At 37.0% G+C, this 16,646-nt stretch overlaps 2 protein-coding genes across 3 annotated transcripts; one reads left to right on the top strand and one right to left on the bottom strand.

The window, feature by feature from the left end:
• Positions 1 to 1,868: 1,868 nt before the first annotated feature.
• gpank1 (G patch domain and ankyrin repeats 1) lies at positions 1,869 to 6,808 on the top strand. 2 transcript variants are annotated; one of them, XM_044347445.1, is made up of 5 exons: positions 1,869 to 2,052; positions 2,995 to 3,486; positions 3,581 to 3,722; positions 3,809 to 3,884; positions 5,101 to 6,808. In XM_044347445.1, the coding sequence occupies exons 2-5, from the start codon at positions 3,034 to 3,036 to the stop codon at positions 5,540 to 5,542; spliced, it is 1,113 nt and encodes a 370-aa protein (XP_044203380.1). In that variant the 5' UTR covers positions 1,869 to 2,052; positions 2,995 to 3,033; the 3' UTR covers positions 5,543 to 6,808. The 2 variants fall into 2 exon arrangements, with proteins under 2 accessions (XP_044203380.1, XP_044203379.1); XM_044347444.1 differs by having other exon boundaries at positions 1,873 to 2,056.
• Positions 6,809 to 7,953: 1,145 nt separating this feature from the next.
• On the bottom strand, positions 7,954 to 16,568 carry LOC122979737 (cytochrome P450 3A27-like). Its single transcript, XM_044347441.1, has 14 exons — positions 16,371 to 16,568; positions 16,125 to 16,218; positions 15,962 to 16,014; positions 15,617 to 15,716; positions 14,385 to 14,498; positions 14,199 to 14,287; positions 13,126 to 13,268; positions 12,906 to 13,033; positions 11,952 to 12,027; positions 11,678 to 11,838; positions 10,731 to 10,798; positions 9,740 to 9,898; positions 8,566 to 8,728; positions 7,954 to 8,426 (listed from the first exon to the last, which is right to left on the bottom strand). The coding sequence occupies exons 1-14, from the start codon at positions 16,439 to 16,441 to the stop codon at positions 8,343 to 8,345; spliced, it is 1,503 nt and encodes a 500-aa protein (XP_044203376.1). The 5' UTR covers positions 16,442 to 16,568; the 3' UTR covers positions 7,954 to 8,342.
• Positions 16,569 to 16,646: the final 78 nt, after the last annotated feature.

Here is a 16,646-nt window from a genome sequence, read left to right on the forward strand (position 1 = left end):
GCCAGCGTATTCTGTGTCATTTCATGTCATATTCTGATTGGTTGGTTTGTAGACATGAGTCGAAGCAGCAGTCGCATTGTGAAAATTTAAGCTTAAATTTCTGACAGAATTTTGACTGAGATTGAGGATTGACGACCAAAACGTTTCACTACGTTTCTCTCACCATTCTCAACTTTTATCTCAGACAGTTTAAAATCGCACAGTGTAAAGGCGCCTTAAGACGTTCTCTGAATATATAACTCAGTGCTTTTTATTACTAAACTTTTACTTTGTGGTCAACGGGGGGAAAAAAACATGCAAAACCACTATACAAGAGTCAAAATTACTTTTCTGTGGGATATTAAGCGTTCACTGTTGCTGTCCAAACAGTTTGTCTCTGCTCTTGTTCTCTGCACCCCGCAAGCTTGACACCCGGACTTTTAGAAATCACTACGTCGCCCCTTAATACAAAAGCCTTGCATGAGGGTTTAGTCCTCACCCCTGTGTTTGACACATCCTTCACACACAGCACTTTTGTCATTCAAACACTTGTCTTACCAAGAAATCCTCAAACTTGTTACTGGCATGTGAATGGCTCTTTTTGACATTTGACCCTCGTAGGTGGGTCAGGGACACGCACCCCCTCACCCCAGTCTGAAGCCAAACGTGATACAATCATGATCACTCAAATGGACGCAAATTACTTTAAAATATGTCAGAGATCATGTTTCAGTATTTTTGTTGTCCTTCCTACTATGTATGTGTTATGTGTTGGTATGATATTATGTTTCTTTTCACTTTTTCATAACTTTTTGTTTAGGCTTCTCTGTAACCAAGCATTTAACTGTGTTTAGAAAAGTGCCATAAAAATAAAACTATTATTCACTCTATTACTACATGTAAGGAGGTTATGAACAATGTATGACACATGCTCAATACATGAGTCCCCACTGTCTGTTCCTGTATTCCCTCAATATGAACAGACAGTTACTCAATCGGGTATACATACATCAAAATGAATGTAGGGCTGCAACTAATGATTATTTTCAATTATTATCAATTTGTCTATATAATGTCAGAAAATAAAGAATAATGCCTGTTGTAATCTCCGAGAGTCAAAGGTGACGTCTTTAAATGTCTTATTTTGTCCGACCTACAGTCCAAAACCCAAAAATAATCATTTTACTAGAATAAATTCACAAAGAAAAGGATTAAATCATCACATTTGAGAAGCTGAAATGAGCATTTTTAGTATATTTGCTTAAAAAGATGACAAATGGATATTTGATGTGTATGTATGTATATATATATAGAGAGAGAGTAGGGTCCAGAAGTCTAAGACCAGTTTCCCACTCTGGGAAAAAGGTCTCAGACTTTTTGACCCTACTGTATATTGCAAACTCTTGGTTTTGTAATTAAGAATACAAACAGAACAAGAACAATTTAGGTCCACAGATCATTACATAATCAGTCAGTTATATAGATACACAAACAGAGAAATGCAAAGACGCAGCCTAACAAAAATAACGGTAAAACACACACACAAAGGGGAAATAAATAGAAAATACATGGCTAGCAAAATTACATGATGAAATAATAATACTACTAATAATAATGATAATAAAGTAAAAGGGGGTGAGAACTAAACCAAGCTTTATAGTGGTCCTAGATGTTAGAAAAAAGGTTAGATTTTAATATAATATGTGTAAAATATAAAGGGCAATTCTGCATAATACTTACATACTTCTACTCTACATATGTAAAACTTTGAGTACAGGACTTGAACTTATGATGAAGTACTTTTAAAATGTGGTGTTGCTAATTTTACATAAGAGAAAAGAAAAAAGATGTGAAAACTTACTTCACCACTGATTATGATATAACGCAGGAGTCGTGACATCCAGTCCGACAGGTGGCGGTGATGTTATTCACCTTAACAACGGCGTGTTTACAAAAGAGGAAGAAATACAGTCATAACATTAGCTTGAAGCAGCTTCACACTACTGAAGATGTTCTTCAGTCCCACATCTAGTCGATGTTTACGTCTTCGTCTGAGTAGCGTTTAGAAAAGACGTAGGTAATGACTGTAATATTACCGAGTTTAACTAACCAACACATTAGCTTGTTCAGCTTAAGTTATCTAACGGTCGTGAGTGTAGAAGCTAATGCTAACACAACCAAAGCTAACTCTGTGCTACAAATGCTGGCTTTCCGCTGCTGTGGTCTTATTCAGACAAATGAATTGACCTAATATATTTGTATTAGATTAAATTTAAGGAAATAATCGTGTTTCGAGTTAGCTAAACAAAGAATCACTCGCCTTACTCCACTTTAAAATAAGCTAACTTTAGCTACCTAAGGTAACGAGAGTTAGATGAGTATAAACGTGATATTTTGTGGCTCGTAAAATGTAACACAGCTTGTGTGTACGTCCAGATATTACTTAGTTTACAAACTTTTAAAAATATATAGTATTAGTCACCAGTCTTATGTCGCTAAATATTTTATACCAGCCTCGACAGGAAGTAAACAGTAAGACAAAAACACCACTGACTTTCAGACCGGCAGTATGCTGCTATAGCAACATCATTATAGAGTTCCTAATGTAAAATAAGCAGGGCTGCAGCTACCGAATATTTTCATTATTGATTAGTCAGTCGATCACTTTCTCGACTAATCGACTAGTTGTTTGGTTCAGAAAATTGTGAAAAATGTCGATCATTCTTTCCCAAAGGTTAAGCTGATGTCGTCAAATGTCTTGTTTTGTCCCGACTAAAAGACATTCAGTTTACTGTCATAGAGGAGTAAAGAAACCAGGAAATATTCACATTTGAGAAGCTGGAGCCAGAGAACTTTTTTTTTCCTCATAAAAATGACTCAAAACAATTAAACCATTATCAAAATAGGTGGCGGTTAATTGAATTTAATCGTTGGCAACTAATTGACTAATTATCGTAGCTATAAAAATAAGAGTGTATTACTTAGACTGGCTTTTTTTTTTCTTTTACATTACAGTGAGACTTTTAGCCTGCCATACCCGTGCAGTCACCCATCATGACTGCTTTGGGCTTTACTCCTGCCAGAGAGCAGGATATTTTCAAGATCGAAGGAGGAGAACAGTCCAGCTCTCAAACAAGCAGCATACTCAGCGGGGAGGAGGCTAGAAAGTTCTACGAAAATCTAATGAAAGATGATAAAGGACCAGATGTAGTTGGCAAGACACATAATGGGAGAGATCAGCAGATTAGACTAAGGAATAAAGAGTCTAATAGAAGAGCGAGGAGGAGAGTCAGGGCTGCAGAGATGCAGCGGGTTCAAGCCGATTCTGTGGTGGAAAGAAGAGTTAGTGGTGAAAGTAACCAAAGCGGAGAGACGACAGCAGGAGAGACAAGTAACTCAGAAAGGTGTGTGGAGCTCCGGGGACTCAGGTTGCTGCGCTGTGCCCATGAGGGAGACCTCTCTGGCCTCAGAGAGCTCCTTTCAAAGGGGGTCGACATCAACTTCCAGGTACGTTACTTTCTGTTGGGTGTAATTTCATTCAAAGTGACTTCCAGGAAATACTATTTGTATTTGCTTTATGTGCTTGTGTTTTCTCTTCTAGGATACTTTTTTCTGGACGGCTGTGATGTGTGCAAGCTGGTCAGGACAAAGAGCTGCTGTGAGGCTGCTGCTGCAACATGGAGCAGCCTGGGTGGGAGTGGTTGACACACAGGGGAGGGATGCCAAAGATCTGGCAGTGGAAGGTATAACTATATAACTCTGATTAATATTTCTGTGTTCATGTGTACAGTGAACCTAAACTAATCTACTGCTATTTTTATCTCCCCAGCGGGTCACAGTGGAGTGTTGGAAGAGTTGGAGAGCCATGGGAGAAGTCCACAGACAGAGAGACAAACTGATAGCAGGTTAGCACATTTGCACTTGTATACAGTTAAATCAGTACTTGAACCAGATATTCATTTGAACACCTTCTCACATCTAATGAATAAACTGGAGAAAAAACATTGGTGGATGCTCTGGAAATGTCATAGTTCACAAAATATTCACCAAAATTTAGTTTCTGAATTGATTTGAGGTGAGAATTAGACAACAGAGACGGACAATAAGGTTTCCATCACTTTGTTTTAATAGTTATGGGATATTTTATGGAGTTTGGCGAGATGTATGTATATAATATTTGTTGATTAGTTGGAGCAAATCTGACTGAGCTGCATTGGTTTCTGAAGTGGTTGTGTCTATACTGAAGTTGTGTAGCAAATACTGAGTTTGCATGATTAAATCTACCAGCTACTGTTTCTGGTATTTACTCTTGCAAATGCCACAGCCTCATTTCTGACTGACAACCACCAGAACAGGATGGAACCACTTTCTTTTTACTTATCAGTCGACGTACATTCATCAGCCGCTTTATTAGGAACACCTGTGTAATCTAATTCAATTCAATACAACAGCTCTGCCATAAATTCTACTTTTATGAAACTTATACACTTTCAGTTTTTGTTGACATTATCAGAAAGGTGATAATTCTACTTTATGTTGTATTATTGAGGTCGTAGTAGGTGGTGATGATGTGCTAGAGTGCATTATACTGAAAAGTGTTCCTAATATTTTGCCCCCCTCATATATGTTAATGTAGTGGACAAAATATTAGGAACACTTTCTCCTAGTGTGCGTATAGGATGGGTTAAATGCAGAGAATCAGTTTCCCCAAGGGAACTATAAATCTTGCTCTTGTTGTAGCTGAAGATAGTTCTTTATGACTCTGGCTGTATGCTTGGGGTCATTGTCAATTTGCAGAATAAATTTGGGACCGATCACACACCTCCATGATGGTATTACATGATAAGAATCTAAACATCTAAAGTGCTTAAAACCTTTGCGCAGTACTGTATGTCAAATGAAAATTTCCGATTTTAAATGTAAACAAAACACATTTTTGTGTTAAATAAAACAAGTGTGAAGCAAAGTGCAGTGTTGAGGTGCCATCTGATGTTTGAATTATCAACATTTACTGATGTCTGACAGGTAATACTCCAATTACAAGTGCATTATTTCCCAAATAACAACATGTTCCTTTATTATTTGTCCTCTCACTAACGTCTCTTTTTGTTTTGTCCACAGCACCCTCCAGAATCAGTGGTGTGATGTGTGTTGTAGCGAGTACAGCGGCAGCCTGTCATCACATCTTTCCTCCACTCTGCATCAGTTCAGTCTGCGGCGTCCACCACCGACCCCCTACTACTGTCTCCCCGCCTCCTCCAACAGCTACAAGATGATGGTTCGTTGTGGTTGGAGACCAGGGACAGGGCTGGGTCCAGAGGGAGAGGGGCCTCAACAACCAGTGGCAACTGTGCTGAAGAGAGACCAGAAAGGCCTCGGGTATGGACAGCTGAAAAGAGCCAAAGTTACTCACTTCCAAGCTAGGGATCGGGACGCAGTGAAACCACCATCCAAGGAGAAAGAAGAGACGAGAGGAAAAGGGAAGAGGAAGGAAGGAATTAGGAGAAAAGAGCAAAAGGATAAGAACTGGGAAAGAGATTTCCGTGCCTCTTTTTATCTTTGACACCTGCTCACAGTGATTTTAGAGAAGAATCTCTAAAACATTAGAGAACTCTGCTATTAAGACAAGTTGTTCCTGTTTTGTATTTAAAGCAGCGAAAGTGTTTGTGAAGCTGCAGTAAAGCATTTTCTCATGGAGCATAATGACAATACCATGACTCTACCTCAAAGCTGATACTTTATGGAATCAGCTGTGTCTCTGCCAACAGGTTATGCAATGGACAAATGTGGCAATGATTCGTTTCATCTTTGATTGATCCTAATTGTGTTTACTCTATGTGAGCAAACACACGGTGTGTTTACTGTTGACCCACTTAGACTGTTTCAAAGGGTTATATGAATGGATTTTATTTGCATTTATTAAAGAATACATCAGCCTTAAACAGTCAAACAAACATTGTTCATGATCAAGCATGTTTTTTATGTCAAAAAGCTACACTGATACCATTTATATTGTAATAAAATATAAAAGATTATTGAGACATTTATTTGTGAGTCTTAAAGGAGTAAAAACAGTTGGATATTTTAAATTGTGTCTGGTAATTCTCCTTAACAACTGCAGTAATGGTGTTAAAGGTTTTTTTTTAATTATTTTTATTAGAGATCATGATAGCAATGGACAAATACAGTTACAGATGAGGTTTCCCACCTATAACCCAAGCTGCATGAATGAAGATTGAATCAAGTTAAAGTAGCCATGTGCATCACAATATGGTAACATATACAATGAGTTTCAATTAAACAATTAAAATGATAAAAAATAAAAACATTCAATCACACAAAATTGAGTGGAGTTGGGTATATAGGAGGAAAGAAACCAAAATAACAAAGAAATAGAAATAAAACAACAGCAACTAAAATTACAATAACAAGACAGAGTGGTGTTAAAGTTTGTCCTTCACATGGCCTGGTTTTCAGATGTACAATCATGTTATGCAACTTTACAAACCAACAGTGAACTCTCCCTTTGTAGCAGCTCCTGGTAGCTTCTCAACTAGTTTAACACACCTACACACATGAGACTGGTGAGTCATATGTTTCAGCATATCAGCATGTCACTCATGCATTTATTTCCTTTAACCCACTAAAACTCTTCATTCTGGCGTCAGTCTGGAAGTGTTTATATTTCAGATACTGGACTCTTTTCACTAGTTACCTGTTTTATTTCAAGATGTTATATAAGTTAATATAATTAATAAGAAACCTTTAACCCCGTGTGACATACAGTTGGTCTCAGGTCCTCAAACAGGCCCCTGTTTCTATTTCAAAGGCTGAAGATGAAAAGTGACACGACTGGTCATCAGAGCTTCAAGACTACTGAATAGATCATCTTTACTTAATGGACAAGTCTGTCTTTATACAATATTCACAGATCCATGTGTTCACTGAAATAGCTAGTTGTAATCATTCCAAGAACATTTTTTGATTTACGAATAGGTTCACAATTATTCAAGTCTGTCATGAACAGTCAACAACAGTCAGGAGCCCAAATGAACAACGACGTGTTTTTCTTGCTGTAATCATTAAGAGATCCCTTCATAATGCACTTTCAATGTAAGTGATGGGGAATGAAATCCACAGCCCTCCTGTGCAAAAATGTATTTAAAAGTCAATTTGAAACTAATGTGAAGTTTCAGCCGTCCAAAGACTTTTTAATACTAAATTCTGTCTTTTTGTTATGATCCTTCCATCACAGCTGAACAGGGAAACACTGTTGAGACAGTTTTTTAATAAAAAGACTGACTGTGAAAGATGTCCACTTTATTTGATTAACTCAGATGACTGAAGCCTCATATTATCTTCAGATAAACTTTTAAATACTTTTTTGCTCAAAATGAGGACTGTTCCACTTACATTGTAAGTGCATTATGAATATATGAAAGGATCTTCTAACAGTCGGTATGAGAAGGAGGAATGATTACAGCAAGAAAAACCTGTTTCATTTCATTCATTGGGCACCTGACTATTGTTTTAAGACAGACTTGAAAAAGCAAGAAAACACTCTTCATGGAAGCACAAAGAGGAAATTTCATACTAAAAAAAACTTCAACTTTGGAAGATGCCCACTTGATTTGTCTTCAAACTGAAACCTCATTAACTTCAGCTGAACTTAACAAGTAATTTTTACAAAAATTTTCCACTGACTGTGGATTTTGTTCCTCATCACTTAAATTGAAATTGCTTTATTTGGGTCTTTTATGGCCAGCACAGACAATATGAACAATTAAAGCAATTTGATTGATTGATTTGCTTCTCCATTAATGAAATGAAATTAAAAAAACCTTTAAAGGTAATGCAATGCCACAGAAGTACAGCCTCAGAACATACTTTACACTTTAGTCTTCTAAGGGCTAGTTATGTTAGTATTTATAGCAGAAGTATTGCACTGCATTTCATCATACTGCTGTGTTAGTGTTTTTCTGGTCATTAAGCATGAGGGCGTGGTTTGATACGGTGTCCGTTGCCTTTTTATTTTTTCTTACTAGTGTACAGCTTTTACCATCTTTCTTATTCCTCATTTCAAAAGATTGGAGTGTGGTGTCTCAGTAATCAGCACTGTCACTTCACAGCTAAAACAATCCTGGGGATTATTACTGATATTTATGTGTGTAATGTTGCTTCCTGTCTATGTGCTTGTGGGGGTCCTACAAGCTCTCCAGTTTCCTCCCAAAATTTCACAGACATGAATGTGGATTATGTATGAATCTGATGGTTGTTTTAGACTTACGATGGACTCTTTAGAGATTTGGTTATTAACATGTGAGTCGCAAAATGTATCATACTGTTTGCTTTGTTTATTAGCCTCATGCATTGGAACGTGTCACCACCTTTAGTTTGATTGGTTGTAGGGGTCCTACGAGGCCTGCAGGGTCCATCTTTAAAGGAATCTGAGAAGTGGACAAATTCAATATATCAGAACCATCTTGCTCCCTCTTAATGCTCTTAAAATTACTCTTCAAGTGTAATTTTATGTAGAAGTAATCATGTAAACCACATGAATTTAAATATATAATTACTGCATATCACCTCTGTCTCCTCACAGACCGCAAAGCTGTAGTGCTGCAAAACTTCCACCAAGGCCAGTTTAACCAACACCAGAGCAAACCGCATCCCCAAACAGTTCCTTGGCCCGATCCCGAATGGCAGGTAAGTGTATGGGTTGATGCTCTGCTTGTTCTCTTTACTAAATCTAGAAAAACAAGCATACAGCAACAAAAATGAATAGAAGTTCAACATTTTTGTGCATACATGACAAAAACATTAATAAAGAATCCTCAAAGGGTTTATGATACGTAGGACTGTATCCTTCTTCACCCTTAACTTGATTATATCCGGCTTTGTTTTATTGTGCCTGCCACACACAGTCATACACTTTTAAAATTTATCCCAGTGAATTTCATTTTAAAATTCTAAATTTACATGCTGTCATGATTACTAATATAATAAACAATAAACAATATAGATAAGCCAGTTGTGAGAACTGGAGTGATGTGATTTCATCTGAATTATTTTGAATACCACAAGTTGTATTTATACTAGAAATAGAAACATTTTCATTTTAGGAATGCATGCACAACTCTCTACACCCATTCACCAGCTTCCTCAGAAAATAAAAAAACAAATAAAACAACCAATCTCCCTTAAAATCCCAGTTACACACCTCTAGCTTTATAATTGCCCAACAGCAACACTGCTTTCACTTATGGCCATAGGTGCTCTGTCTTTATCTGCCGTAGTCATCATTACCATTGCCAAGTTCAAATTGAACTGTTCAAAAAGCACTTTGAACTTAACTGACAGCGTAGGAGTAGTTTGCTGTGATTGTTTTTTCTCCTGTGACGAACACAGTGTATGGCCTCTCATATTTTAGAAAATAAAATAAAATTCATCGGCTGATCTCAAAGTTATGCTTCAAAGTAACGAGTAACTGGAACCTTCATAGAAATGTAGTGGAGTCAAAAGTTCAATATTTGTCTTTCAAATGTAGTGGAGTAAAAGTCATAAGTTTCCAGAAAAAATAATACTCAAGTAAAGTACAGATACTCAAAAAATGTACTTAAGTACAGTACTCAAGTAAATGTACTTGGATACTGTCCAACCCTGCTGGCAAGAGTTATAAAGTCATTACGAAACAATTCAAATCCGTTCTAGTAACCTTGACATATAAGTTGTGCTTGGAAATACTTATTCTGGCAGCTACCTCTCAGGTTTGAACTCTTCTGGCTCCGTCCACAGCTCGGGGTCACGGTGCAGAGCGAAGACTGGAATCATAACAGTTATGTCCTTTGGGATTGTGATTCCATTGATCTTCACAGTTTCTTTGGCGTTTCGCTCCAAACGTGCTGCTGGAGGGTAAAGCCTGATGACAAAACAAGAATGACTAAACAGTCAATGCCATGTTCACCAAACTTAAAAATGTTTATTGGTGTATTATTACTGTCTTGAAATACAGTGTTTTGGAGCCCTGGAATGAATATTTGTTACGATTTTTTTGATGGCTGGGTAGGATTACATTTTTCTTTTTCCACTTTTAAAAAAGGATAGTAATGCCGGTCAGTGGGTCCAGACTGGAATGCCCTGACAAATGCTTGATGATTTGCCTTTACATGTTGTACACATATGCATAGTCCCCAGAAGATGAAGCCTGCTGATGTTGATGATCCCCTCACTTTTCCTCTAGCACCACCACAAGTTTGACACTTGTAGTTTTGTATGAAATATCTTGACAAATAATGGGTTGCAATGAAATTTTGTACAGACATCCATGAAATGTGTGCAGACATTCATGTGCTCCACATGATAAATTGTAATAACTTTGAAAATTCCTGAAAATCCAGTGACATTCACATCAGCTGATATTAACATGCCAACATGCTAAACTAATATGGCAACATAGTAAATTACCTGCTGAAACTCAGCATGTTAACATTTTCTTTGTTAGCATTAGCATTTTGCCTCAGTACAGCCTCACACAGCCGCTTGTGTGGCTATAGATACTTAGTCTTTGTACATCTTGAATTATGTTTGGGTCATGCCATAATGGCCAATGGAAAATGTAGATCCTGAGGCTCAACAGTAAAACAGAATTGTTTCCCACACTTTTTTGTATTTCCATGAAAGCATCTTGACCTGACATCACATCATCAATCTGCGCAGAAATTAAAACACTCACACAAAAAATAAAACATTACCTGAGACACTCATTGATGACACTGTCTAGGTACTCCATCTGCATCAGAGCTTCATATTGGACTGGACCCTTTAAAGATGTTACAAAGTGAAGTTTGGTTAAAAACAGTTTTTAAAAAAACTATAGTTTCATCCATAGACTGTAAAAAATATGGACGTAGTCATCGTGACATCACCTATCGGTTTGTGAACTGCCGTTTTGAAGCTTAGAATTTAGCGTTTTGATCATCGCCATCTTGGATATGCCAGAAGTGACCATATTTGGACGAGAGGGTTGAGTTGACCGTAGTGCTAGCTGCTAGCTTGGTTTGCATGGTACATTTACAATCTATGGTTAACATTGATAATGCTAATGCTAATTTCCACTGCGAAAAACAGGCATAAAACCATTAAAACAAAATGTACTCAACGGAAAAACTGAACATCCGACTCCTTAGAGGGTCTTTTATCACAACCAAACACTGAACAAGACTTTTTTAAGTGACAAAAACATTACAATTAACTTTCATGAACTGAAAATGAACTATACTCTGGGGTTATACTGTGGTTATTTTACGTAATCAATGTTGTCGCTTCTCAATAGCAACGTAGCCACACCCTAAGGCATATGCTGCTTAATCATCTATTTTACTCTAAATGGGACCATAATTTATTAAATGAACATCATGCTGAATTGAAGAAGACTTGAAACTAGCGATTGAGACCATGAACTCATTGGGTAAGTGTTTAATGAGGTAATAAATAAGGTGAGAAGTAGTGTCATTTTCTTATAGACTTCTATACAATCGGACTTCTTTTTGCAGCCAGTGGAGTCGCCCCCTGCTGGCCATTAGAGAGAATGCAGGTTTAAGGCACCTCCGCATGGGCTTCACTTTTCAGCTACCCGCTTGGTTTCATCCCTAAATGAAATGGAGGTAAATGTCTTCATTACCAGAAACTCCTGGCATACCTTATCAGGGAAAGTAGAGTCTATCTCCTCCTGCAGGCATCTCATGACATCCGGTTTTCTTGCCAAATTGTAGGCCAAGAAAACGAGAGTAGTGGCACTCGTCTCATAACCAGCAAACACAAGCATTGTCGCTTGGGAAAGGATCTCATGATCAGTAAGACCTGTCAATACATGCGGGGAGATGAAAAGATGTGTCAAACCTTTGGTGTGCATACATCTGAGTGTAGATTTGTGTTTCTGTATCTGTATGTGTGTTTTATCACAGTGTAATTACCCTTATTCTGCTTTTCTTTCTTGGATTCATTGGCTGTCTGAGAGTTGATCATATGTTGTAGCATATCTCCTGAAACCTGATAAGGTCAAATGGTTGGCATGCATGTTTTCATGTTATATGTACATGTGGGATTTTTTGAAAGGTTGTGTAGTATGACAATGCATACCATGAAATTAGATTTTGGTAATGTAGGCCTATATCGTATAGGCTGTAAGATCTCTGCTTTTATTAGGCCAAGGCAACAATGGACAATGGTGCAAATTATTGAGCTTTTGATTTTTTGAATATTTAGAATTATTCACATACTGTAATTGTGACGAAGTAACTTAATTTGCCAGATCTTTAATTCACTGTATTAACCAACAAGAGTTAATCCCATTTTTATCTGTAAATGTTAGGTTTCACTTTTTGTTATAAGCTATAGCTTTTGACCATGTCACAAGATCTTCATCAGCAGATGGAGTTTGCCCAGTTGTCTTGGTAATATAGATGTTCAATTTTTTTTTTCAGAATACTTTAAGGATTTATCTTCCATAGGCATAAAAGAAGAGTTTCAAAGTCCCTCCTTGACTGTAGAAGCAGCATCTCATTCATCATCAAACGTATAATGTGACATGATTGAAATGAATGAATTTAAAAACTCACCTTTTAAGCCAGCATGGATGAGAAGTCCTTAAAGTGTTCAGAAAAATTGGAAATTTAAACAATTAACTGAGCTTACTTTGTCTGCTAATGAAGATCATTTGGTATGATTGAAAGCTCCAAATCCGCTACTATATGGCCCATGAGGTGAGGCAGTTTTATCAATTATCTATAAATGTTTTCTCATTTAAAATTTTAGAAAATTCTGCTACATCGTAATATACAGTGTGTCACTAACATGATATAAGGTTAGATGTACTGAGTTGGAAGATTTTTTGCATATTGTTCACTAGTTGTGTGTTTTGTCCAAACCTGATGTGAGCTCCTGTTGCGTTCTGCTCTGACCTTTTCCACAAATGTTTGAAAGAAAGTAATTGAAGACTTAGGGAACAAGGAGAAACCCAATAGGTCCAAGAGAGGGATAAAGAATGGAAAAAACCCTGAAAAAGAAAAAGGGGGTTAACAGTAATAAATAACAGTTGTTTATATTAATATAAAGAAAGAGAGGTGGCATGGAAATGTAGTGTTGTACCTTGAAAAAGGAAAAGTGGAATGGAGATTCTGAAGAGCTTGCTGCCGTGGGTGATGAGTGGACTTGAAGGGTTGCTGATTGAGTCCACATCCACACTGAATGCACAGCTAGCCATCACATCCATACTGTATGCTCCGAAGAAGCTGTGATACAAACATGATACTAATCACTGATTATTAATTAGTGGTTGAAATTAGTGCCACATACAATAGATTTCATCATATTGGCTCCACAGTCCTTACTTAGTGACATGGCAAAGTAGTTGAGTTTAAAAACAATATAATAATAATAATAATAATATGGTAAAATTATTGAGCGCCAACATTAATGTTTACAGCCAGACTTTCTTAATCAAAGGAGAGGAAATGGTGATATTGAACTCACTGAAGAACCTCACAAGTAGTATCACAAATGCATGTATTGCAATATGTAATTTGAAATTTTAAAAAAATGCCTTTGAGTGCATTGTTCTTTTAATTTTGTCACAGAGTCTTTATGCACTGTAATTAATTATGTGTTTTGCTTTTAAAAATATTATATCTAGTTGGACTTACGGAGTATATTTGGCACTATAGTGCCAACCAGATGACCAGCTAACCTACAAGCACATGTTTTTTTGAAACAATATTGTCAGATCCAATCTCTACATCCATTCACAGATCCTAACACTATTAGTGTGATAAAGTCTGCCACTAATAAAAACCTGAAATCAGGGTGGCAAAAAGCATATCCAAGAATATATCAAGAAATGCACAGGTAGGTAGGTAACTTTGTTGGTAGGTAATTATGGTTGACTTCTTGGTTTCATTTCTGTGAACTGAAATTTTAACACAATTTAGGGGAAGGGAGTTTTGGTTGGTGTGAATGACAGACTTTTAGTCAAATACTTCAAATAAGTCAAAGGAAAAATACTTATTTGTGTTCAATTTGCTGACTGCGATGAAGTATATTTGTAAAATCTCAGGTGGTGATCTGTTATTAAGCACATTTCCTGGATGAGGATGCAAAGAGGGAATACTTGGTATGATTCTTGTAACATTTAGTAATCATTTATATCACATGGTACTGCTCACTTTTTCATGGTAATAACTTCATCATTCTGCGCCTTGGACCTCAGGCTGTCTGTCAGTTTGCGGGAGTGGTGTTTTATGATGCTAAACATCTTAGAAAGAGGAAGAGAGTGAAAGACAAATTGAGCACAAGAAGAGTGAAGAAGAATATGATGTAAAGAATGTAGGAATGTTTTGGACAACTTTTACCTCTTTTATGCGGCCAGAGGTGAAGGAGGGAGAGAGGACGTTACGAATCCGTCTCCAATCATCATCCTCAACAATAGACACAGCATCATAAAGGTCCCCGTTCAGACGAAAGTTCTAAAGAAGCACAATTAAAGAAGCTTGTTCTTTAATTGTGTTAACTAATCTTTGATTCCTAAAAAGAGGAAGAGACAGACTTGCCTGGATTCAAAAGTTGGTAAGAGAAAACCCTCGGCCCGCAGAACTGACCTTTGTAACCCTCTAAATGGGAGTCGATCAGTGATGCTCAACAGACCCAGAAAGAGCCCTTAAGAGACCATTTCTGACCAAACATTCAAAAATTATGGCCTGAACTAAAAGCATAAATTGACCCTAAGGCCACTTGGACTGGAGAACACAGACTTTCTTATCTCACCGAAGCCATAAAATAACCCACATTCGTGAGGACTTTGTCAAGCCTCCCTGCAAATCTGAGCCAAACCTGAATTTCATGTAAATTAAATGTCAATCATTATGCAAGTTATGTAATGTTAATTTGTCATTAAGAATGGTATAACTTTCATAGTTGTGTGACTATCTACAAAGGAGATATTAAACTTAATTACTAAAATATGATTGTCTATGAGGCTAATAGATCAAAAGTTACTCACTTAGGTGATTTTAAAATACAAATACATAGTTAGCAGAGTTTCAGGTTGAAGTTTTCTTGTATTATTAAACAATAGTCATATTGAATGCTTTACCTTATGAAGTAAGAGTTGTGTTGAATTTATATTTGAATATTTTTCTGAAGGGTTAACCTAATCACATAAGTGTTCACTTTAATCATATATGGATAAGCACATTAGATAGGAAAGCACTTTGAATGCTTGCAGTTACAGATGTAATGAAATAACTATGTTGAATGTATATTTGTTTCTGACAAGACACAGAATTGCTGCTTTAACCCTGTTATTCATTCTATTATCCGTTATTAATCAGAACATGACATTTAAATGAAGAAATCTCAAAATCCTTCATTTTTTTTTGACATGCTAAAAAGATGACTAGTTTTCTTACAACTTAAACCAGTTGCCTGCTGTTGGTATACGCAACTTCACAAGTTCCAAAAGTTAAATTACGTCTGCTTACGGTAAATCAATGGATAACTAATCCTGTATCACTTTACAGTGTCTTTTGTACCACACTCTTCTGTCTAAGTTCCTTTTGTTCCACTCAGTGTTGTGTGTTCTTACCCGCCGGTTGGTAAAGTAGGTGAAACACTCTTTCACAAGGATTATTTTCAGCATGTCAGGATCCATCACAGCCAGCATGGGTTTCCTGAGCTCATACATGCTAGACATTTACACATACAAACATTTACATCTTGGGCATGTAGTTTGAAACTCTTGTCAGTGATTTCAAAGAAGTGCAGTAAGAGAATATACTGTACAGTATGCTGCCATTTATACACTGCTGGCACAAGCAACCAGCAGTGAGAAGTTCAAGGGTCAATACCTGCTAAATGCACAATAATAATGCAATATAATAGAAAGCTGGGTGCTAGGCCACTTTACACTTTAAAGGTTTTGTAGACTCACCCCCATACTCTTCCATACTTTTTAGCGCATGCGTCGTCATCTAAGTAGTAAACCTGGGAACACAGAGGATACATTTTTATTACTTACTGCAAATTACATCATTGTCAATATCTGAAAATCAGCCATTTAAATTTAGAAATAGGATTAATAAGGATTTAGATACAGGATTGAGCCTTCCAACTGTGCCCAAGTACATCAACGGCTTGGGACCAGGGATCCCCAACTTCTCAAATATTCCATGAGTCCTGCGGCCATATCTGTACAGGAAGGAAAGAGTTATCATGTCAAACAGATCATCTGTTACGAATCCAGCTTTTATGTAGTTAACTCTGGTGTTTTGAGGCAAGTCTGAACTTTCACCCGGAGTACAAATCATCTACTTTGACTAGAATCAATCCCTGATCCTTACATGACAAACATGCAGATAAATGTGATCAGTAGAATCCATGTTTCTAAAGAAAAGAAAGGAAGAAAGCCCATGGTTCCTCTTTTGCTTGACCAAGTTGTTGTGATCTCAGTTTGACAGTCAACTCTCACTGCATGTACAAGAGGCGGGGCTTCTTTGAACTGTGTTACATAAGGACACCCTTTCCCCTCCTCTGTGCAGTGAGACATGTCTTTGTGTGAGCACCAGTTGGGATTAAATGTTGTTGGATCATGTCTAGAACAGAAAGAAAAACAATTT

The sequence above is a fragment of the Thunnus albacares genome, chromosome 3 (genome assembly GCF_914725855.1).
Source record: "Thunnus albacares chromosome 3, fThuAlb1.1, whole genome shotgun sequence".
NCBI lineage: Eukaryota > Metazoa > Chordata > Actinopteri > Scombriformes > Scombridae > Thunnus > Thunnus albacares.